The following is a 21,799-nucleotide window of genomic DNA, read 5'->3' on the forward strand; positions in this document are numbered from 1 at the left end:
ACTGTACAGTACTGCATGTATTCTGGAACATTGTGGATTAAATATGAGCAAAAGACATTTTTACTCAACAGAAAAAGCATTGATCTCTATACCACTTGTTGCAATGATATTAAACATAAACTAGTTTATAGTTATGCTAGCTTAAAATAGAGCAAATGAGGGTTGTTCAAAAAAAGAAAATCAAAAATGAAAACCAGTAATATAAAGAAAGAAGTCATTTATTACTTTCATTGCATGACATAAATACATAGTAGACTTTGAAAAGTTCTCAATTAGACTGAACCGGCCATTACAAAATAAGAACAAGCTTTCAATAAATAGTGTAAATTCTTTCATTGTGATTCTTTTATACAGGAAAAAAAGAAGTTTATACATATATCATTTTATTATTTTTGCTCTCTGTAAAATAAAACATCTGTATAATTTTAAAGACTCAATTTCAATTAATACAAAAAAGACATTGAGGAATAAGGACCGGAAGAGGATAAACCAGAAAATGAGCTCTTATAACGTAACAGGTTGGAAGTTGAGTCTGCAGACACTGAACCTTCCATTCGAGAAAGTCATCAACTCTTTGCCCTGTTTGACACAATCTCATTTCAAATTACAATACATTCCAAAAAGCAGCTGCAAAAATCAATTCCTCAGTATCATGCCAGCATACAATCAAGGAATTAAAACAAAGCAAAATAATCTGTATAGCACACTCCCCGGTCTATATCTGTAGACAACTCTAACGTGTTATCTGCATTAAATTAAAGTAAGAGCGGTATTGTTTAATGGTAGTGTGCGGGTGCAAGCTGAGTGTCTTCCAGTCAGTGTCAGTCTAACCATCTATCCCAATGCTGAATGTACAATAATCTACTCATCTGAGCAATATGCAGTTAAAATGCAAAGCAATTGACAGGTAAACCTTTTTAGTAATTATTGATGTGAAAACTACACTGAATCGTGATGTTAAATTATCTCAGATATCGAGGATTTGATCATCTCAAACATGAATTTATAACTGACTGACCTGAACTACAATGCAGCATGATGCAGCAGAATGATGTCAGAAAACATAAAATACAAGGACAATAAAGAATGTCTCATTAACAATTGTTAAAGTATTAAATATTAACTAGTTGTCTCAACCGTGATTGATGTACAATATTGCTTGTACAGAACTAGTCAGACTGAACCTTAAAAGTGTTGCATTACAGAATGAATGCAAACACATTAAACCCACACCCTTCTATACACCCGTTATATGTGAACTGGGACAACGGTTGGAACAGTATGAAAAAACAATTTACAGCGATATTTGACTGACAAAAAGGAATGTGTTTTTATACAGGTCCTAATACATTTATTATTTCATTAGTAGTAAAGAGTCACATTTCAGTGTCGATCAGTTTTGATAGTGCAGTGTCTAATAGCATTTAGACTGAGAACATTAATTATTAATAATATTAATCATTCTCAGATCTTAAAACAATTTATTCCGCAGATTAAAGATAACCAAATGTAAAATGACTGTAGATTACTACACACAATAGCCAAGTGGGACATTACTTGTACGCTACAGTCAATAAAAAGTGCATCATGTGTTTAAGTAGTGTTTGTAATTTCATTGCATTTCAAATATTTTTTGGGATAAGAATCGCATTGCAGCACATTTATCAACGACTGTCTGCAAGTAAACGCGCTGTCCTTCTAAAACCTTTTTGCTCCATAAATCATTATTATAAGTCACTGGGTTTTGCAAAAGCTGACCAATAAAAGTATCAAAAAGTGCTTAACACATAATTTCATAATAAATAAAAAAAAGTAGTGTTTCTCCATTTCCTGAAAAACTGTGAATTTGGACATCCGAGGTTTCAGAAGGACAGTGACGATTATGTTTGTGCCTCTTTATAAAAACACACCTCAGTTTGGAATTCTGTAAGAAGACCTCATGAACGGTTTATTAAAGAAATTAAACAAAGCCAAAGACTGAGGTGTCAACAGCACGGCACAAAACTAAAGTCTGATCAGATGAGTTGTACATGGCTAAAGTATCCGTTTACACTGCTTTAGATTTGATCATAATTACACACAAACGTAGTGGTTGGTCACTATATTTTTTTCACTGGATGAAAAGTGCAAAAGGAATCAAACAAGCATCTGTTAGTGTCGATACTATTATGTTGGCGTACTGTAATAAAAGAAAGCAATGAGGGTTCAGGAAGTCATCGTAATGGATGAGGTAGGGGTTTAAAGTTCATTTGTACCAGAGGAAAAGCAGAAGGCTGCCACACTGCCGTCAAAGGCAATTACAGTTTTTTGGAAAACAAAACATTAAAATGTTGCACATTCATATTGGCATAAGGAAAAGAAGAGAATCTTCTTTCGGAAGATACATCAAATCCATTTCATACTTTCAGCGTACTATATACACACATTTTTTTTGGCCATTCAGCTAATCCCAAAGTCTCACATCTGTTTAACAGAAAGCAGCATTATTTCCTAAATAAAACATCTGAATGAAAAAGGAAATCTGTGCTATATTATGCCCCAGTGATCACTGATGGTGCATTTAATGTTTATATTATTATTGTCTTGTATGTCACAGTTTAGTTCTTCTCATATTTAATCATGTGCTTACAGTTTACATTCACTCTGGAAATCAGAGCCCATGAAACCTCAGGCGCTAATAAAGCCATAATCGCCGCAAGGAGAAATCCTGTTAACAAGCTGCATTTTCATTTATGAGCAGTTGCCCTTCTGTTTAACATCAAAACCAGCTTGTTCCATGCTCCATAAAAGCAAATTTCATCGAATTAAGCTTATTATTCAAAGCCCTAAATAAATACTTTGGCTCCCACAGCGATGGGGTTACTTCCTTTATGTGCTTCCGTTATGAGGCGTTTTCGACAGCGACTCAGTCCATCCGAGTCCGTTGTTCCATTGAGGCTCTTTCTATCGCTTTGAAGTAATTGCGTTTTGTGTTATATTTACACTTTTTTGGGATGAAGATGATCAAATGATATGCAGATTTGGATTCATACGCTCATGGGTACTTGAAGTCTGGAAACTGGTAGTGTGCTTACGTGCGTGTGGGTGGGTGTACGGTGGTCAGACACCAGTCCTGTCGCTGTAGAAAGGCGTTACGTGGAACATGTAGCAGTGAGTACAAACTCTCACCGGTTTCATCTGACCGTATCTAGGCAACGGGGCTGAGTGCGATGAGCAGCGGGAACAGAAGATCTGAAATGAAACATGCGCTCTGTCAATCATCTCATTACGTTTGAAATCGATGTTTCAAACATGCTGAACACTATCGGATGGACTGCTGTACCTTTCCACAGCTCCTGCAGTGATGTTTCCTTCTTATAACGGTAAACGGGGCCTTACAAGCAATGCAGGAATTGCAGGCCTCATCTGGTACCCACTCTGTAGGGTCTTAAGAGAGAAGAACAGAGTTCTAGATGCAGCGGACGTCTATAGACCGTTTCATCGGACACGCGAGCGCCTGACCCCCAGTTAACTTCCGGTTTGTGTTTGGCTAGTGTCTGATAATATAACTATTTATATTTTATTTAATTTATGTTCATATTCATTTGTATTATTATTTTACTGTATAATAAACGATTTGTTGAATTTTGTTGTATGTTCATTTTTTTAAATAAACAATTTGTTGAATGGGTCCTGTACTTCGGTCGCATTTAAACAAACCATATGGTACATTGACATCTAGCGGTTGAGCTTGGTATCGGAGTCTAAATTCAAAATATTGGAGAGACAAGTTTAGCCAAGTAACGGTTCTTCTCGGTTTCTTTTGGTTGTTATCAGAAATAATCTACAGGCACTCTATTGTTTGTGGATGTGTACCGGATGTTAAAGTGGGGTCACAAAAGTGCACATGCGCAGTAACATTGGTTATTGTTGTTTAAATGAAACCATCTATACTCCTAAACCATGACATTTTTGTGCTTTTTCAAAACCATGGGCAACAAAATGAACACTTCGCATAGGCAACTAGACAGACGCCTACATGCTATGCAAGTAGCGTAGTGTAGTGTACTGTACCAACCTTCAAATTGTCCCTCTCTGGCTTTGGCAGCGAGCTCTGATGAAGAGATGGTTTCCTGACAGAGAGCACAGTCTTCCAGCACCGCACTGCCCAGACACGGGCCTGAGGAGCATATCAAACAGCGCATTAAACTAATGATGTCTGACATCATGCTGTATCTGAATCATTACAAAATGGGTCTCACTGACCTATCTTGAGATTTTCGTTGTCCCCTTCCTCTGATTTTGTAGCCATGACCTCAAACAGCGTCTTTAAGATGCTCCGCAGGTCACTCGCATAGTTTGTTTGCAACTGATCGGCCACACCTACAGACGTTAAAAATGAAGATGGGTAGTTGTTAAAGATGACAACAATTTAACCTCAGCTTTGCAGTGCACATATTTTCAAGATCTGCATATGTACATGTTGTTCAAAATATTTGTCTTGTCTTATCACTATTGATAAGATAAGGGTGGATGTCAGAGAAACAAATCAGGTGACTAGGAAGACTCAACGCTCTACGATGACCTGGATAACCGAGTGTCACATCACAAAAGCTTTACCATGTTACAGATCCAGTTGTTACATAACACACCTGATATGCAGACAAAAAGACGGTGGATGAGGTCACTACTGCTATGGAAACGTGAGCGGATTTTGCTGTGAGCAGCGAGATTGGCAGCGTGCAGGGCCACCTGAATGTCCTGATGGTCCAGATCCTCAGACATGTCCGAGCTGGTGGTCAGACTACTGACAGGGCTGAAGGGGGAACATTATCAGAATAAATATTAGATATTAAGCACTTAATTAAATAATGACTGCTATTAAAATAATAATAAAAACGTAATTCAAATAACAATTTGAATCTTTTCGAGACATTAAACGAAAACAAAAAATATACAGTGCCAGTCAAACGCTTGGAAACGCTCTTTATTCCTTCTCAATTCATTATTCAGATTTTGTCCACCTTTTACAGTTATAGAAACTTATTAAAACTATGGAGTACAACAATTGTAGGAATTATGTTATGACTAAAATCATCTAAAATAAATCATAACTATGTTATACAGTTCATTTGGAATTTTATCATTTAGCTTCCCTGGGAAGCTTTTTAAAGAGTATTGAAGGAGTTCCCAATCAAGGCTCTTATTGGCTGCTATTCCTTCATTATTTGGTCCAAGTTATTGGTTTCAAAAATATTTTTTAAATAAATTTTATGTAATGAAAGAAATATGTTGGCACGATTACATTTTTGTATTTGATTAATAGATTTTTATGATCATTACATTTCAGTCAAGCTTTTCCTAACTTTTGACTGGAACTGTATGTCAAGTAATTCTAGAGCTTGAAACGGGGTGGAAATAACTTGCACACAATCTAGTTCATCTAGACAGTTTGAGGAAACTCTCTGGACTTTGTGCAATAATTTGCTAAACCTACAATACATACTATAGAGCCGTGGAAAAAAACATTTTCTGTTTTTCTGAATTTACTGTTTATAGGTATGTGTTTAGGTCAAATTATTATTTTTGTTTCCTTCTGTGAACTACTAACAATATCTCTTATTTGCAGAAAATAAAAACTGGAGAACTTGGATTTTGTTCAATAGACACTGGACTGGAATGATCACAATACAACAAGAAATGCTGATTAAATGAATCTCTTAAATCTCTTAATTTTTTCCACGGCTGTATGTGGGACTTGATTCCCACTGTTCACATAAGTGGTCTAGACAAAATAAGTACTAAATTCTTCAAAAAAAAACCTGCTGGCAATTATTGGCGCCTGTTCACACACACAGCTCAAGACCACAATGCTAAAGAAATGAGCGGTTGTTAGTTACTACGCGGGTGTTCTAGCTAGTCACCTGCTGGCCAAAGAAAAAAAGCCCACGCCCAAATCTCCATGTTTTAATCTCTAGATATGAAGAAGATGCCTCCTTCAAAACCATAACTTCTAGCCTTAACAAGCCACACAATTTTGCAGTGGTTTTACACACTGGTTGTGTAACGAGGCTTGGTAAAAGCCTATAAGCCACATATGTTTACCTGGGTGTGTATGAACTTGACAAACTGCATGTAGTAACAGAAACACCCTCAACGTCACTGCTGGGGACAGAACTGAGGGGAGACTCCTGAGAATTGCTGCAGATCATTCCAAAAAACATTGGGGGGGCAACACAAGAAACATAAGAACTCAAAAGAAGGACAACCTTGAGAACTCATGAACAAAAAAGGATTACAAAAAACGTAAAAAAAAAACCCAACAACATTTCAAAGCAATGCATGCTTTTACAAACAAACCTAGTGCTCTTTTTGTTGTCCTCTTTGGACTGAATCCGACATCCCGAGGCCTGATGGGGACAACTAGGTCCTCCCTCCCCTTGTCCTGAGCCTCTATCCTGAGCCAGCCGAACACCCGCGATGCTCGCCGGACATTTCTCGCAGCACTGATATTGGGAACAGTCCTGACTGCCCCCAGGCGGAGTAAGATGACCCTGGGCCGGAGGCAGGGTGAGCGGTAAGTGTCCATTTCCTTTTCCAGGGCTGCCAGCAGCTACTGCTGATTGGATGACGGAGCTTGTTATGGCGAGCTTGTGTTTATCGTATCCCAGCATCATTCCCCGCCCAGCGGGCTCCATGGCAACATGGTCCTCACGGTTGTCGACGCATCCGCCAGCGCAGCACACGCAGGAGTTAAGCAGGCACTGAGTGGCAACTAAAGCCCCGCCCTCGCCGTGCTCGGGAACGCCTGCCGACTGAGGTAAGACGACGGCCAAGTCAGATAAGTTTGCAGAATGAGGGTTAAATATTACCGTGGCTGACAGTTTCATTCCACCGGTACGAGTGGCGATCTCTTCGGCAGCCTCCACACTGTCCTCTTCATGCGACCCTTCCCAACCGTTCACCAAAGGACCCACGGACTCAGCTGATTGGCTCAGTTTGTTGAGATTGCCGGTGTCGCTTGATTGACAGGCTGTCAACCAACCATTACAGGAAGAATCAGTCAAATGGGCGGCTCTAGAGTGGTCGGGTGATCTGAGGCATTTGGTAGGAAGGGGAAGCTGCCTCCGGCAAACCTCCCCAGTTAGGCCGGCCTCAAGATCATCCATAAAGAAAACTCTATCGTCCTCATGGTAGGAGCCCGGGCCTCTCCGAGGTGATGCCTGCGTGCTGGAGGCCGCGCTCGAACCTCCCAGACTGCTGCCTCTGTATTGTCGAGGGCGGTGGGCTGGAGACTGATTCTGACTCGGAGGAGAAAGCAAAGTGGACATTTCGTCCCCAACTTGATGCACCATCATATTAAGCTGTTCTATCTCTTCTTCATCATACTGCATGGAGCAAGCCAAATCTGCATCTGTGGCTTCCTCTTCCTCACTCTCACACGGTTCCTCCAGCGGCCCCTTACCGCCTTCATCCATCTTCCATTCGCCATCTTCTACTTGGGTCACACACAGAGTGAGGTCCACCGCCTCAACTTCAACCTTCTCCAGCGTCTCCAGCTGGCTCACAGGGCCGTTGGAAGTGCTTGGGTCCTTGGACATGCTGGGCCCTGCGGGATAATCTCCGTCCTGGGATATGCAGAGGCTGCGCTCCAGCGTCATGAGCTCGTCCTCTGTGAGAGTCTGCAGCAGGTCCCTGCCAAAGACCACAGTTATGTAATTCACAAATACGCCGTGTTGCTCAGTTGCAGCATAAAAAATGAACAGGGTTTAAATGCTAAAATCCAAAGGAGCCTGTAAACCAGCAATGAAAAAGTTACTGATGTCAGTTTTGCTAAACCGCCAGACAAAGTGGGAGCGCGCAATTGGTTTGGGGTTTTTCATCGGTGAGTTTTGCATCTTTTTCACATGAGGAAATATTGCTTATCAATTTACAGACACTAAATTGACACAATATTGATTGCAAGCTAGACAAATCCATAATCCATAATTTTACAGTCAACATCATCACACTTTATGACGCATAGCAAACACTAATTTGGACAAAAACAGTTACTATAACAAGTAAATATAAGTTTGACCACAAAAAAACCTCCCAACTTCCATCCGATAATCGGCAAATTGGCAGTGTTGGTCTGAGGTTTAACTACGGCTTATGTGAAAACAGTACCTTATTTTTCTCAGCAAAGTGCGAAAAGGCCGGAAGAGTTCCGATATGTCCTCTGGTTTGCGGTCGAGGTTAAGAGGCCCTTCGGAGTAGATAACAAGGCCACTAATAAGAGAGGACAAGTCAAAGGTTATCATTTTCAGCTTAGCTGAATGAAAAAAATATGAGGTATGTAAATGGTATACTTCAGATTTTGATGTGGCTGACAAGAAGAGAACAGATGATTAAAATGACATATCACTTACCAGACGATGGCAAGTCTAGGGATTGTAAACATGAGAGCCGGCTCATAGTCGTCAATCATGTCTTGTGTGAGATAGTCGAGCTTCAGGGCCCTTCAGACGAAACACATACATGCATTACATTGCTTGAAAAATAAATAGAATGACTGCATCGATCAGACGCGGTGAATACTCACCTTTCAACTGTCTCACAAAAGAGTACAATCACTTCCTGTTGGATGTAATACTCTTTGGGAGACTTCACAGGCACCATGGCTGACACATAGCTACGAGAAACACACAGAACAGCGATATTACTGTAACAACAGGTCATGTTTGCAATGTTTGTGTTGTCACATTTTTATTTACCTGAGCTCAAACTCAGCGAAAAGGCTGTCGAACTGTCGGAGTACTTCCTTCATGCGGTCGGTGTAGTTGTTGAGATCTCGCAGCGCTTGGTCTCGGGTGATGTTACGTACCTCCTCAAGGCTGCGGGTGAGATCTTTGGCTAGTGGCCGCATGGCCATGCTCTCGATTTCCCGATTCATGATGATGGATCCCGCTGCCAGGCACTAAAGAGTCATAACAATGGTACTGTTATTGCCACTTGGAACTGGTCGCATTCTGACACCCCCTCCCCAAAAAGAGGAAAGATCCCTTGATGTAGAGGAAAGCACTACCTCTGCTCCAAACCACAGCTGCCCGGCAAGGTTGTCATGACGGATTTCTTCTGGGAACTTCACACAGAAGTCTCTGTTGGCTCGGTCTTCAAGTATGCACTCATCCATAATCTGATTTATGATGTTCAACACATTGTCCTGTATCGGTAATGAGGAGAGGCAAGACGCAGGGTTAGGACAATACATCGCTCACTTAAACGTTCCGTATTATGCAAAATACTTGAATTTATGACACCATAACTGTGAATTGGTTCCACCCAGAGCCAGAAACTTAAGTCTTGGGACAAAATAAGTCACTTAAAGGGGGGGGAACTCAAATTATTCTAAACCTGTAAAAATTTCTTTGTTCTATTGAACACACACAAAAAAGATATTCTGAAGAATGTGGGAAAACAAACAGTTCTGGGACACCATTGACTACAATTGTAGTTTATTTTCCTACTATTGTAGTCTATAGTGCCCCAAAAATGTTTGGTTACAAAAATTATTCCAAATTTATTTTGTTGCGTTTAGCCGAACGACAAACTTTATACAGATTTAGAACAATTTGAGGGTGAGTAAATAATGGCAGAATTTTCTTTTTTGGGTGTAGTATCCCTTTAAGACATGAGTTAGGATAGATTCTTTTGTTCTGTGAATTGAAATATTTTGACAGTTTAGATTACAGGGATTTTCTTCTGTGCTTTCTTTGTGTGCGCCTCTTTATTTTTATTAGAATATGTGGCTATTTGCTTTCGTACCACACTGTAGTGGGTGAATAAATAGAACGTACAGTATTAAAAGACTAAACCTTTAGTTTCCTTTTCAGTTCAAGTTTACAAGACTAGCCATTAAAATACACAAAACCTTTGCGAAATTACATTACCATGCCGATTCTAACGATTTAGAGGGACAAAGCAAAAGACGTGCCTTATTTATATTTTTCTATGCCACGTCAACAGCATTTTGATTTGTTTTGTAAACAAAATAACATAAGACAATTTTAAGTGAAAGATAAGCCATTTCTCTTAAAGAAATATAATGACAAGATGAGTGTGGTCAGGACAGAAACCTATGATTAAACATCCCATAAACACTGGAAAAATCTTTTCCGGGAAAAAACTGTCCAAACAAGAGCAAAGGGCAAGCGCCAGTAAAGCTCTGGGCACTGGGATATCAGAATTGATACAAAATGATTGACCTGGCAGGAGCGGAACTGGTTCACCAGTAGGGTACACCTCTGAGGGTCTTTCCTGCCGTCTAGACTGTCCAACTCAGTGGCCACCTGGTTCAGCTCTTCATCTGCAAAGTAAAACTGGGCCAGCAGCTGTGGATCTGACCTCTGGACAGAATAACAGAATAATAGGCAAATGTAAACAGCTGGTCTGAATGACTTCATTCAAATGTCACATGACCAAACGCATCACATGGTGTCGTGATAACATTAAAATTGGTGATAAAGTATCAGAGTTCTGTGGTATTGTGTTGCTGGCTCTCTTCTAAGAGGCATAACCAGATGTAATGTTTTTGAGGAGGCGAGGCAGGTGTAGAACTGTATGAACGACCTACACAAGAGGAAACCTACAGTATGCAGATCTCCATGTGCTCATTTCATGTGGGGCTGGACAACACAAAACATTACATCCTTCAGAAAGGAATGTGAGCTACTGTATAACTGCAGCTATGGATGTCAGCAGTGGATTAAGGAGCACTGATGAGGACTCGAACCTTTGGACCCCTTCTGCTCCACTGGTCACTTAACAGGGAACATTCTCTAAGCTTGAGATTGAATGTGTTCCAGAGTGTATTAAGAGTGTTCATAGCATTGTGTTCCAACCAAAGAACATTTTGATAAAAGTACATTTAGAGCACTTTTCCACCATTGCGCCGAATCGTTCTCGTTGCTTAATCGTTCCACTCCGTGCCGATCCATGCCAGCCGGTACGTAAATGGTTTCATTTTCCACCGCAGGGCTGATAACGGAAATGTTTAGAATGTAAACACAAACGCGTCACACGCTGCCTTGGTAAACACAAGAGAATGAGCTATAACGGCTCTGCGCGCATTCATTAGCACGATAACCGTGCTGAAAATTCCGAGCTGAGAACAGTTTGTAATCGTGTCGTGTCGAACCAGGCTCACGTGAAAGCGCTCTAGTGCTTTTTCCATGTCCAAAATGTCTATTACAAGTATGTGGGTCATTCTCACGTAACCGCTGAAACATCATGGCAGTAATGATTTTAAAATAATTCGGTAACACAAAAATAACACAAAACACAATTGTGTTCTCTATCTTGCACAAAGCATAATTTTAACATAGGAATTATTTATGTATATTTTTGTGCTTTTTCGGATGAAATTCTCATCACCGTACACTGTAAAACAATTTGCTGTAGTTATGCAGCTAGTTGCCAGTAACTTACTGTAGATTTATATGCATCTAATTTATAGGCAACAGTTTGTTCAAAGATAAATATGAAACATTAACAAGTCTTTATCTTTAATATCCCAGAATGCTTTGCATGAGGCTGTTATTTTGTAGTTTTTTTCTGTAAAGATAAAGACTTGTTAATGTTTAATGTTCATTTATCTTTGAACAAACTGTTGCCAGTAAATTTCATAAATGTAAATCTACAGTAAGTTACTGGCAGAATATTTTTACAGTGTAGGATCCCGATTTGTCCGAGTGCATTATATGTTGTAATTTTTTTTATTTTTTTAAGATTTATTTTTTTTGGCGTTTTTTGCCTTTATTTACAGTACAGTAACGATGAGAAGACAGGAAACGAAGTGGGTGAGAGGGGGGGTGGGATCGGGAAAGGACCACGAGCCGGGACTCGAACTCGGGTCACCCGGAGCGCAACTGTGCCATATGTCAGAGCACTAACCACAAGGCTATCGGCTCCGACTATATATATGTTGTAATTTAAACAGAATAAAATTAAAACATTCTGAAAAATACGGGACGTATAGATGTTTTCAAATGACAAAAAACGATTGACAGAAATAGTGGAAAAAAAACGGATTTTCTGATTATCCGCAACATTTTTAAAGGACTCTTTAGACACACACAAAGATATTTACATTAAGTTTGATTTTATATGAAGAAACACATCTTCCAATCCCTTTCAAACAAGTTAACAGATTACTTTATATTTTTCTAGTAAAAAGCTTAATCCTACACAACTTTTTTATTCTCATTACCGATACAGGCAGTTTTTCAGCATTTAAAAAAAGTTATTCAAATACACTTTGTTAATGTCTTAATAAAAACTGGATTAGGCGTCAAGGCTTTGCTTTTTTTAAAGTATGCTACTGTATGTGATTGACAGTTTTAAATGGTTATGGTAATGAGAATTTTTAGGGCTTTTTTGTAAAAAAAATCAAAATTGTGTTTGACTGTCAGTAATAGTTTTGAAATCAATGCTTTTAAACATGTCATACCGATTTCATGAGAATCGAACATATTTTAAAATAAGCAGCACGTGGCTAAAACATGAACCAGCGCGTGTATAACCTGATCAGATCATGCCGGTCAGCATTTAAACTCTAAAAGCAAACCCCTAAAGAACCACCAAAAAACAACTAAGCACATGTGGAACACAAATTACAAGGCAGTTCATACACTACTGACACATACAGAAGGCCTTGCTTTACAAACACAAGCAAAAATCTGAATGAACACAAGGAATCAATAGTGTTTTGCTTTGTGGAAAACAAGCATCCAGGTTGTCAGGTGAAACCACTAATCTATACAAATGACTGGATTGCTCATGACGTCATTACACTGAAGCTACCGCGCCGCCATGTTGGTATGCCCAAACATTCTATTAAATTAATAGGGAGTTATCCCATATTAATGTTAAAACAGTAACTTACCAGTCCCAGTTTTTATATCTAAAGTCTTAGAGTGCATTCTTACAACACAAATGTCTTAAGCATGTAAATAGTACATTTTTTAAAGTCGGGAATTTTTACAATTTATTAGATATAGAGTGAGTTACGTTAATTTTCATTACAATAGCGTACATATCAGATCGTCGCGACACCTAACATATGACAAATGTGCTTATTCTGAAATAAGATAAATACAGGCTGTATATGTTCTTTAAGTCATTAAGCTTTATTTCTAAACATTTACACATGTGCCATTACAACAGTGTGCAATACCCACTCACCTTCTATACATTGATTTCTATACGTTGCAATTCTGCCCAAAACAAACATTGGAAACACATCAGAAGTAACAATTCATTTAAACACACTTGTGAACTTAAAACGTATTGCGCGCCTAATAATCTGAAAAACAGGTTATTTTGACTGCAAGTCAATGGTGCTCTCTGTCAGTTGGGCATACCAAGATCAGAATCAGAATCAGAATCAGAAGAGCTTTATTGCCAAGTGTGCTTGCACACACAAGGAATTTTCTTTGGTGTTGGAAGCTTCTAGTACAGACATTCAACACAATGACAATACAATATAATACGATTTACAGTCTAAAAGATTCTAAATTGTGCATATATAAAATAAAGACTATTTTACAGAAAATGGGGGATAATAACATATAAGAGACATTGTACAGGGTAGTAAATAGTAGAATAAGATGGCGGCACAATCGCTTCCGGTGGCTTCATCTCCTTCCGTTGGTTTAGCGTTCTAGGCGCAATCCAGTCATTTATATAGATCAGTGGGTGAAACAGACTTCAGTGAGATAAACATGAGGTCTGCTTAAAGGTTTATGGTTAAAGTACAGTTATGGAATTAGGGCAATGCTGATAATAGGAGAAACTACCTTGTTGCACTGACATACTTTCTAAGCCAAACGCTCTGCACATCTTTAGCTCAATCTTTTCTATTTTTATGCCAAACCGATTCCATTCGCTAACCATCTGTTTGAGCGTTTGATGCAAAAGCTCAAACCTGATGAAAACAACAGGCGCTGTTTGTGAAGAATGTATCCAAGTGAGTCACAGTCAGTGAGGCAGAACTGCACCCATGGGCCGAGGCTTCTTTGACAACAGTGAATGTTTGCACATCTCGAGGGATAACCGGAGTTTAATTCCAAAAAAACACTTTAACACTGTGATGGCCTGTTGGAAGACTATTGTGACTTTAATTTTCCCCAAAAAAGCATTATACGGTTTAAAGTCACCAATTCACTCAATAATATCAATGTATAATTAGCAAGATGGTCATTCTCTTGGAGTAGACTACAAAACTGTAAACATGATACAAAATTATCCATTATGCCAGTTGAAGGCCGGTAAGTGTGTTTAAGAACAAAAGCTTATGCACAAAACTTGTGAGCTGGCTGGTGACTTATTTATCAATATCCAAGAATACAAAGTGCTGACCCGAAGAAAGTTGTGACCCTACAAGTGGACACAGAACATCTTCAAGAGCCACAATGCTGATAGAAATAAATGCACAAAACATACTTAACATCAGGCAAATATTTTTATATTACCGTTTAATATTTAAGACAAGTCATTAAGGTGTGACCATGTCCATTCCCTATCAAGGGGATGACTATTCTAAACGGAATATTATCTGACATCATGGTTACGTTTCAATCACTGCTGAGATGTATACCTAGTAAGTTACCTTGACAACATTTGGTTGCATTCTTTAATTATGCATTCATATTCCCATGCAGCTCATAGTTAGGCACATCTTATCATTAGAATCCAAATAACACCGTCAAACGACATTATTTAAAACATTACTGGTGGGCAGCTCGCATCAAATGATGTCCAAGAATGCTGTCTATGTAGGCAGCGCACATCTCATTACGCCCAAGACGCCTATCTAGGTGGACAGTTCGCATTATAGGGTGCCTAAAATGCCAGATAGGCAGGTCACATAATACGATGCCTTGATTGTAAGATCTCTAGTTTTTGTCACATATTCGATGTGAATTTACCTGTAAATGAATGTCATGCTTACCTTTGGCTTGTAAAGCCACTTTCGGAAGCGATTCATCATGGGTCACCTCGCCAGTTTAGCGACAGCTCCGTGCCAAACCCAAAACCGAACCGAAGCCCCTTTAAGCCCACTCGCAAATACAGAGCTAGCGAGCTAAGATAGCGCTACTCTTCAACAAAGCCGTGCTGACAACGTTGATCAGAGGCCAACTAACAGACACGTGAGGTTTTAATCCACTATTAATAAAACCATGGGTTCGGACTCTGCCCTTATACCCAGCGGTCGTGCGGCTGTCTTTGTCCCCAAACACACGGGCTGCTCATGACTAAGCTACTGAGCTAGCGTTAAGGCTGACTACGGAAGTTGCGCTGCTTGACTGATCACACTCGGGTTGCCAAATACTCCGCATTTTTACGCCGACATTTTACAGCACTTTAATAGCTCCTCCTTTTTGTTTACATCAATGAAAACGTTTGCGAAAATTACAAATAATAAATGCATGCGGTTGCCACAATATTCGTTTTATTGTATACAAGTCCGACACTTTGTTTTGAATAAAATTGATGCTTCATTATTGTTGCAATGAATTGTTCAATGGTCTGTAATAGTGCAAATAATGATTTATTTAGATGCAATGACATATGGAAGGTGCTGAAAACAATGAACCTTTACAAGAATATCTCAGTTCTGACTACTAGAGTGTTTAAAACTCCATGCAACTGCCACTGTATACGCATTCCGTTTAAATATAGGGTTAAATACATATTTTGTCAAGTAGAAATAATCATTATACGCTTATACGGTATAGCTTTCAAACTAATTTAAATACTAATTTAATTTAAACTGCCACTAAACGCTCTATAAAATTAAGTTTTATATATTTAACAAAATCTCTTATGTTATGGACAAAGAAAACTAAGGGAGAAAACAGAATAATATTGACGATGTTTCCTCGCAGGAAAAGTCCGCGTGCCTCTTCGTTGCTAGGCAACAACAAAACACTGTAGCGGCAGGATGGGTGTTTTGAAGAGTGTACATGTAGTTCTTGTTTTTTTTATAGAACATGATCATTGATGTAAATCTGTTCTCAATTTCGGAGCAATCTGATTTGTTTTCTATATTGATTTATTTCATTTAAGTGCATGTTCTGGTCTGAATCTGAGGTATCTACATTATTGGGCTACCGTTCTGTATAATTTAAGGTATTGATCCATAAGTGTATTTAATCTGTCTGAGAAATCCAGTGAGTATGAACTACAAAGAACTTGTCAAGGAAGTCACAAGACTCTTGGACAAATTTCAAGAAGACAAACAATGCATAGACAGCTATACAGAGGATGCTGCCAAGGAACTTAAGGTAGGCCTATTTATTTTGTAAACGTCAAAACATTATCTTACAGTTCAATATTAAACTTTATGTTTTAAAGTATGTTCACCAGGAACAAATAATACTAAAAAATCATGTTTGTCTTCATTTAGAATCTGTCCTCCGATGACCAGAAGTTTGTTATTGATGCTTTACTTGGATGTATCACACACAAAAAGCTTCTGGATACTGTGGTAAACATATTCTACGTTCACCAAGGAAGAACTTTACTCAGGGTGGACCGAAACCTTTTCATTGGTAAATTAATTTGTTGATTTAGTACAAAATTTATTCAGTCTTAGCTGATTTTAATGTCCAGCAATATTCTGCTCTGTTACTTCATGTGAAAAACATGTTATATATTTTTTACTGTATGTTTTTTTTCAGTTGTCTGTTACCTTGCCATGTTCCAGCTTGATGATTTAGGCCTGGAGCAGTTCAGTAAAATCATCAAGTCCTTAGATATCTCAAAAATGCACAAAGTAAGGAACATACTGAGCAGTATCATTCTGTGCTACATGCATCATTATATTTAATCGTATCTGATTAAAATATATTTGATAGTACTGATGTATTGTGCATTGTCTTATCTTTTCTTCCCTTTATGGTACTGGGTGAATGTCTTTTTTGATGCCTCAGTTCCTGAGCTTTTTCTTTAACGTCAACAACCTTACAACCCAGATCCAGGAAGAATGGAGTCACATCTATGACGTTACTGTTGTACAGAGTAACTGGATCACCCCGTTGATCAGGTAAAAAAAGAAGACAGAGTGTCAGATTATTTTTAGTGCTTTTAACATGTGATAGCATGAATCAATACTTTGAAACAGTGGACAGTGTCGCATAAACGTACCATCACACAATTTAAACAGAAACACTGGTCCCATCATTGAATTATTTCATCTGCAATAAATGAATGTAGGACAGTATATGAATTAGGTGGATTTGTTAATGTATTTTTACTTTATGGTTAATATCGGCTCTTTACTTGTAGTCTGGACAATGACATTAAAGTTGACTAGGATGTAATATATATTATAAGCACACAGCAAAATCGCCAGTGTTAAAAAAGGTCAAATTAACACGCACAGTGTTTATATAATCCGTGTGGATTATATATACACTGTGCGTGTTAATTTGACCTTTTTTAACACTGGCGATTTTACTGTGCACCTCAAATGGAGACTTTAGGAGTTTTTTGCACAGTTTTAAAGGGACAGTTCACCCGAAAATGAAAATTCTGTCATCATTTACTCACCCTCAATTTGTTCCAAATCTCTCAAATTTCGTTGTTCCGATGAACACAGAGAAAGATATTTGGAAGAATGCTTGTTATCATACAGTTCTTAGCCACAATTGACTACCATAGTAGGAAACATTGCTTTATAAATCGTTCTGAGAAGATATTTTGAAGAAGGAAAGCAAACCGTTGGGGCACTTTTGACTACCATTGTAATTTTTCCAACTATGGGTGAGTAAATGATGACAGAATTTTTATTTTTCAGTGAAGTGTCCCTTTAAGTGATGACAAAATCAGTTAATAAAATAACACAAGATGTCCTTCTATTTATAGAAGTATGCTCTCTCACGCATGGTTATTGCCAAACATTGTGTCAAACATTACTCCAACGTTGTGGTCCTTATTCTTCTGATCAGATGGTGCGGTGAGATTGACAAACTTTTGGATCAGCTTGCCAGCAAAATGAGTAAAGGAAGTCTGCCAAAGAAATCGGCAAAGAAAATCACAGAACCCAAAGAATTTATTCTGACTCAGCCCAAACCTCGACCACTCCCTGCTGCTGAAGTCATTCCGCAGCAGGACAAGCCCAAGCCAGTAAGTATACCTGTATCATAATACACACTAAAGAATTTTAATTCAGGTTTATACAGTAGGTGCAATTTAACTAACTGAAGTGCAATAATTCATTAATGAAACCTATATTAACCTCTTGTAACCAATTATCAATGAATCATTGAATAAAAAGGGTATTTTTTGGAAATATTTGGACAATCACTGAAATCCTACATATGTTGTATACCAAACCTAGCTATTATGAATAACAACTAGTGTTGTTTATTTTAAAAGTTTAAAACGTATTTTCTCAGGTTCCAGCCACCACTCACCAATCTCCAAAGGAACCAGACATTCTGGACGAGCTGAAACAGAGGAACCGACAGAAAGCATTAGTGAGTCAAGACATGAGCTGTTGTTTCATATATTGCTTCTAATAACATCACTGGACAAACTGCTTTTAGTTTTGTTATTATTACAATCCTCACTTGTAGACTTCATCTCCTGGTGTTATTTTTTTACTCCATTAGGAAGTCCTGAATGAAGCAAAATCTCAGCAGTTCAGATGTGCAAATCCACAAAAGTCTGAGAAAACGCAGGTAAGTGTCTAAAAGCAATTTTTATGCATCAGCGAATAATGTGAATGTTTTCCCCTCCCCTCAAAAAATGATGTATTTTCTAATGAACAGAAAGTGATGTCCCAGATTCTTCAAAGCCGTGATGCAGAGCTTAAGTTTGACAAGTTGTATACTTCTGGCAGCCCTTCCACCCAAAAGGTAACTTATTGAATACAATTCTTCATTACATCCATAGTCCTTCATGTGCCTTTAAACCCAGTATTGGCTCCACGGTTTTTATAAAGTGAGTCTTTTTAATATTAAATAAGTGTAAATGTGTGTTCACAATGGCACAGGCAAACATCTTACCAGTCAAACTGAATACAACAGCCATCCTGCGAGAGGGAGCTTTGTATAACCGTCAATTGGAAGAGGAGTTACAAAGGTCATTTCAAAATATGACATAATATATGTAATACATGTTTAACCTTAGATTCACTCCTTTTTATCATTATTCATAAGTCAATTTTTTCTACTTCAGATTAGAGCAGTTGTCCAAGGGTGCGAGTGAGCCGTCTGCGTTCCTGCAGTGGCAGAAGGAAATGAAAGACAAAGATCTTCAGGAGGAGCTTGCTGAACTGGAGCGCCGGCGACTGGAGGGTCGAATCAGCCATGAGGAGGCGGTGCTGGCACGAGAACGCGTCCTGGAGCGCAACCACCATAAAGTTCAGCAGACTAAAGAGGAGGTGATCTCATAACAAACATTAGTGTTCATAGTAAAGCGTGAGTCACTCTGAGGTACTGTACACTAAGATCGCCTCATGGCTTTTAATATCTTTCATACGTTCATCATGATGTAATGTGTGGTCTCTCCAGACAGCAGAACTGATGCGCAAGTACGCAGAGAAACGTCTGAAGGAGGAGAAGGAAATGAGAGAGCTGGTACAACAAGTGGCTGATGGTCACAAGAACTCCAAAGCTGCCAAAGCAAAGCTACAAGAAATCAAACAACACATAGGTATTATTGTGGATGATAAATACTGTATATCATTTTTAATAAGGAGGCATGAATTGACATCACATTGTCTGGTGCAGTTAAGGAGGTCTCTGAGCAGAGCAGGGAACTCCTCAGCCAGGCTTTGGAGGAAGCCCAGGCTGAGCTAAGCAGGAAGATGGAGCTTATTCGACAGATTCGTGCTTTTGAGTCAATCCCACTGGTCAGACAAAAGTTTGTAGATGAAACTGAGGTTAGTGGATTATATCCTTCATCCAGCCAAAAATAATAAATATGGACGAATTAAATATAAGAAATCAAGTAATATATAAAAATATATAGGAAATGTATAACATTTATATTTCTATAAATATATAGAAATAAAGTATTATATACAGTACATATTATCAATAAATTATTTTAAGATTTCTTATAATATTAACATATTATATTTGAGATATTTTTAATAATAATAATAATAACATTATTATGATTATTATTATTAATGATTAAAGGTGATGTGTCATTTTTGCCCCTATAGCATCAAATGGAAATAAAAAGTATAGTTCTAAAAAAATCTTCAAAAGTAAAACAATAAATTAATTGCCTTTGAAAGAAAATGTTGACCTTGATTTTGCTAAAGAATAAGATGTTTTTTAAAGAATGGAAACTTGTGCATTATTATTATAATCTAACAAACACTCCTGATTTGACTCAGACTGCCGGTCATGATCTGCTGTGCGAGATGTCTTTGGCGGAGCTCCGCGAGCGTTTGATAATGCTGAGAGAGTTACAGGAGTTTGAGCAGGAGGAGAGGAGAAACTGGATTCTGCAGGAGAAGCAGATGAAGGAGGAGCTGCTGTTGGATCAGCTGGACAACATCGCTCTGTGCAGAAGTCTAGCAGAACAGGCCGCTGCTGCACGCAGGTAATACATCTTCCCATCTGCCAACTGATCCTGAACAAACCTACTGTACAGTATGTACTGTACGTGATGTATAGTTGTAGAGATATTTGTCATGACTGGCGTGTTTCACACTACTAGAAAGTGTTCAAATAGCTTTTTTTGAACCAAACCTAAAACCTAACATTTTAGTTTTTTTCTTTCAAATAACTGTGGTGTGATTTGATGTGTTATCTAATCAAATGATTTACATGATGTGACTTAAGTATCCAAGTATTGATTTCTGAACTGCTCTATAGTCAAGAAGAGAAAAGAATGAAAAGTGAACTAAGGGAGGCTGTCAGTAAAGATGAGCGAGTTCTGGCCCTCCAAAAGACCCTGGAGCAGAAACAACAGGAAAGACAGCAGAAAAAGAGTGAGAAAGCCAATACGAAGAGAAATGAAAAGGAGCCTCCACTCAGAGACAAGAACTCCATCCACAATAAGGTGAAAACAGACCAAATTACATACTCTTTTCAACTTCATCTACATGTTTATAATGTCATTTTTCTGTTAGCAGCAGGTTCTTGAGGAACATCACTGGCAGGAGCTGGAGCGCAGTTTGGAACAGCAAGTTCACGGGATCATCCAGCAGTCATCCAATAAAACTAATGCTGGTCCGAACCAGAGGCGAGTTTTCTGATGGACTCATGACCATTATACTGTTAAAAGGCTTGTTAGTGTTTCTTTCTTAAAAAAGGCAATTTATGTGGTATTATGATGTGTATATATTGCCACTCTATAAAATATATTATTAAAATAATAGAACAATACATTTATCAATCATCAAGCACACATCTGAATGAATTTTAAAAAATGGGATTGTGAAATGCAGGTATTGCACAGTAATACTGTGAGGTGATCAGTGTTTTGGAAATTCAGCAGTGTGATTGTTTTTCCATAATGTAATATTTCTAGTCAAAATACTGTAATAGTAAAATGCCTTCTCTACACAGCACAGTAACAACAAAATAAAGACATCGCTTTAGTTCAACTTTTTAGTGTACTTCTATTTCAAAGTTAAAGCATGTATCATTTCCTGTTAATGAACAGAGCACAATTTGTGTTTCATGTAGTGAACTACTAATACAGAAATGGAATCAAATCAATAAAAAAGTATTGCACAGTAAGTACCAACAATTAATCTGCCATAATAAGATTTAGTGGAATGCATTGTGTGTGCTACATTTAACTACAT

At 38.3% G+C, this 21,799-nt stretch overlaps 2 protein-coding genes across 4 annotated transcripts; one reads left to right on the forward strand and one right to left on the reverse strand.

Annotated features, from left to right (window-relative positions):
• Positions 1 to 219: 219 nt before the first annotated feature.
• zfyve28 (zinc finger, FYVE domain containing 28) lies at positions 220 to 15,330 on the reverse strand. Of its 2 annotated transcripts, XM_057343421.1 has the most exons (14): positions 14,972 to 15,330; positions 10,227 to 10,367; positions 9,047 to 9,184; positions 8,736 to 8,938; positions 8,564 to 8,653; positions 8,391 to 8,480; positions 8,149 to 8,250; positions 6,340 to 7,674; positions 6,085 to 6,180; positions 4,632 to 4,795; positions 4,246 to 4,362; positions 4,058 to 4,159; positions 3,323 to 3,426; positions 220 to 3,231 (listed from the first exon to the last, which is right to left on the reverse strand). In XM_057343421.1, the coding sequence occupies exons 1-14, from the start codon at positions 15,008 to 15,010 to the stop codon at positions 3,100 to 3,102; spliced, it is 2,853 nt and encodes a 950-aa protein (XP_057199404.1). In that variant the 5' UTR covers positions 15,011 to 15,330; the 3' UTR covers positions 220 to 3,099. The 2 variants fall into 2 exon arrangements, with proteins under 2 accessions (XP_057199404.1, XP_057199405.1); XM_057343422.1 differs by lacking the exon at positions 6,085 to 6,180.
• A 482-nt stretch (positions 15,331 to 15,812) lies between these two features.
• Positions 15,813 to 21,252, forward strand: cfap99 (cilia and flagella associated protein 99). Of its 2 annotated transcripts, none has more exons than XM_057343431.1 (15): positions 15,813 to 16,307; positions 16,430 to 16,574; positions 16,704 to 16,798; positions 16,956 to 17,068; positions 17,973 to 18,150; positions 18,423 to 18,503; positions 18,639 to 18,707; positions 18,798 to 18,884; positions 19,022 to 19,110; positions 19,207 to 19,411; positions 19,542 to 19,683; positions 19,761 to 19,912; positions 20,378 to 20,586; positions 20,862 to 21,048; positions 21,125 to 21,252. In XM_057343431.1, exons 1-15 carry the CDS (start codon positions 16,200 to 16,202, stop codon positions 21,242 to 21,244), a joined length of 1,980 nt encoding a protein of 659 aa, XP_057199414.1. In that variant the 5' UTR covers positions 15,813 to 16,199; the 3' UTR covers positions 21,245 to 21,252. The 2 variants fall into 2 exon arrangements, with proteins under 2 accessions (XP_057199414.1, XP_057199413.1); XM_057343430.1 differs by having other exon boundaries at positions 15,814 to 16,307; positions 21,122 to 21,252.
• Positions 21,253 to 21,799: the final 547 nt, after the last annotated feature.

The sequence above is a fragment of the Triplophysa rosa genome, linkage group LG10 (assembly GCF_024868665.1).
Source record: "Triplophysa rosa linkage group LG10, Trosa_1v2, whole genome shotgun sequence".
Lineage (NCBI taxonomy): Eukaryota > Metazoa > Chordata > Actinopteri > Cypriniformes > Nemacheilidae > Triplophysa > Triplophysa rosa.